Source organism: Cupressus sempervirens, chromosome 11 (genome assembly GCF_028749045.1).
Source record: "Cupressus sempervirens isolate cs-2001-9-10 chromosome 11, ASM2874904v1, whole genome shotgun sequence".
In the NCBI taxonomy this organism is placed as follows: Eukaryota; Viridiplantae; Streptophyta; class Pinopsida; order Cupressales; family Cupressaceae; genus Cupressus; species Cupressus sempervirens.
In genome coordinates, this window is record NC_143128.1 from 631,449,108 (window position 1) to 631,452,063 (window position 2,956).

General features: G+C 44.3%; 1 protein-coding gene across 1 annotated transcript; it reads left to right on the forward strand.

Moving 5' to 3' along the window:
• The first annotated feature begins 279 nt into the window (after nt 1-279).
• LOC149531333 (uncharacterized) lies at nt 280-2,706 on the forward strand. The gene has a single exon (XM_089808323.1). It carries the CDS (start codon nt 280-282, stop codon nt 2,704-2,706), a length of 2,427 nt encoding a protein of 808 aa, XP_089664449.1.
• The last annotated feature ends 250 nt before the right edge of the window (nt 2,707-2,956 follow it).

Sequence of the window (2,956 nt, forward strand, 5' to 3'; positions counted from 1 at the left end):
TTACTTTTTAAATAACAATTTTACTACTATATTGAATGGCATTAGATATGGTTGAGGTGACATGAAATGCTAATTTAAAAATAATTATGGAAACTAATTATTTGTATTATAAAAGATTTTTGAAAGATTGTGTTCCCTATTAAATTCAATATTCACTTTGTAGGGTATGAGAGTGTACATAAAATCTTTGGTAGCAATAAATTTTTTTTTAATAATGTTAAATATTAATAAAAATATATATTCTCTCTATGAAAATATGTACAACTATATGTCTAGAACATGAATCTATGTGCTGGAGCTCGATGCAACCCGGGTGCAATTGGCTCGCAATCTGCTGTCACCCTACGTTCTAGCTCTCGCAACGGCTCCTTGCCTAGGTGCTCAGGTACGTCTTCTTGTTGTCCTCTTTCGTGTAATGTGCCTGCGCAGTCCTTCCTTTATTGCTCTTCGGCGGTTAGCAGACAGTCTTCTCTTCCTGTCCCCCCTCTGATTGACCCTTGTCTTATCAGTGGCAGCCCCAAGATCCATCCTGCCCAGCTCAACCCCTCGTCTTTGGGTCCCCTTGACTCCTCTGACACCGGTGGAGGACCTTCCATATCTCGACCCATTGGGGTCGGTGCTAGTGGGACGTCCCCCATATTGCCATCCAATGGAGTATTGGTGGCGTCTTCTTCTACCACTATCCTCTCACCTCGGGTCAAGTATGGCCTTGGTGTAGCTTCACCTTGCCCTCGTCCTCTCGCTCACCCCTTCCTCCTCCGTTCTCCCTTATCTAATCATGCGGTACGGGATTGGGAAAACAAGTTGGTTGTCAACCTGTCCTCGGCTGTCTTAGACCCTCTTTCTTTTAATTTCTTAAAGCGGGGTCTTAATTTCTCTTGCTCCCCTCGGGTCATCCCTCACTTGCAGTTCCTCATTGAGATCGAGAATGCTATTCGCTCTCTTTCAAATGATGAGGCAGAAGCTGTTAGGCAAGATTGTGCGGTCGCCCTTAGGCATGCCAAACCACCGAAACCCAATTTGCCTAGTGGAGAAATGCGTGCCTTTAAAAGTCTTGTCAAGGATAATGACATCATTATCACCAAAGCTGATAAAGGTAATGCTACTGTCATCATGGACCGACAAGACTATGTCGCCAAAATGTGTGACTTGCTCGCTGACACCAGCAGCTATCGCACTCTTTCTCACAATCCGTGCCCCAAGATCTTGAAGAGAGTCAAAGCCTTGGTTCTCAATTCCTCCTTTGATGAGACCACAAAGAAAAAATTGGTTCCATCCAAAGAAGTGACCCCCCGTATTTATGGGGTCCCTAAAATCCACAAAGTAGGCATACCTTTGAGACCCATTGTGGACACTATTGGGTCACCTACTTTTCTCCTTGCCTCCCACCTTGCCAAGTTAATTTCCCCCTTGATTGGGAATTCCAACTCTTTCATCAAGGATTCTTCGCATTTCATCCAATTTGTTAGGGGCTGCAAGGCTGAACAGGATGACATCATGGTAAGCTTTGATGTGGTCTCCCTCTTCACCAAAGTCCCTATTCAGGAGTCTGTTCTTATTGTAAAGAACAAGATTGGTGATGAGATGGCAGACTTGGTTGAATTCTGTCTAAGATCCACGTTTTTCTCCTTCCAAAATGTTATCTATGAGCAAGTGGAAGGGGTTGCCATGGGTTCCCCTCTCTCTCCGATCATTGCGAACCTCTTCATGGAACATTTTGAGGAGACTGCCATCCACTCCTTTCCCCTGAAACCTAGATGGTGGAAACGATATGTAGATGACACCAATGTGTGTTGGCCACATGGGCTTGAAAAACTTGAGGAGTTTCACCAGCACATCAACAACTTGGTCCCTGGCATATCGTTTACCATGGAGCTAGAGTCAGACAACCGCTTATCCTTTCTTGATGTTCTTCTCATCAGGAAGCGGGATGGCACCTTTGGTAGGCAGGTTTATCGTAAATCCACCCACACTGACTTATATCTCCACTCCTCTTCCCACCACCACCCCAGCCATAAAGCCAGCATCCTTAGAACCCTTGCCTTGAGAGCCTTCAGAATATGTGATGAAGAACACTTAGATAGTGAGTTATCTCATCTTCGTCAGGTCTTCTCCTTGAATGGATATCCGTGCAAGCAAATTTCTAGGGCTCTTCGCCAGGCCAAATCCTTCTTCCTTTCTTGCTCTAGGCCTTCCCTGTCCACGAACCTCCCCGCTCTGCATGTTTCCATTCCTTTTGTGGATGGCATCTCCCAAAAGATTGCCAAAATCTTAACAAAAAGGGGCCTGCGAGTTGCTTTTAAACCCCTTTCAAAGTTAAGTAATCTTGTCCCGCAGCTCAAGGACTCCAAAGAATCATTTCTTGACTCAGGAGTCTACAAGATTGTGTGCTCATGTGGCACCCCCTACATTGGAGAAACTGGTCGTTCTTTTCGGACCAGGATACGTGAGCACGGGGCAGACATCTTGCATGATAGGGTCCAAAAATCGGCCTTAGCAGAGCACTCTGTCACCACCAAACATCACATTTGTTTGGAGCAAGCACAAATCCTTTGCAAAGAGAGCAATTATTTCAAGAGAAAGCTCAAGGAAGCCATTGAAATTAGCCACCACCCCCTCAACCTTAATCGAGATGATGGGTGGTCCTTGAACCCCTCGTGGCAACCTTTGCTTCGCTCGCTCGATTGCCGGCAACAGCAGGGATAGCCCCCTCCCCTGTCTGTGGTTTGGTGTCCTTGTACGTTGGCTCTTCTTTGTCTTGTTTTGTCTTTGTTTTCTCTACTTCCTTTCTGTCCTCTTCCTTTCTGTCTCTTGGTTGTTTCTTTTCGCGTGCGGCTTGCTTCTCTTTATGTTGTTGGTCTTCTAATTTTATTAATTTTATTATTTTTAATTTTATTAATTTATTCATTATTTTTAATATTTTGTATTTTTATGGTTTTTATGTTCTTATTTTTTG

What these genes read in the sequence shown, in the direction of transcription:
- LOC149531333 (XM_089808323.1), top strand. Translation starts at nt 280, where the DNA reads ATGAATCTATGTGCTGGAGCTCGATGCAACCCGGGTGCAATTGGCTCG.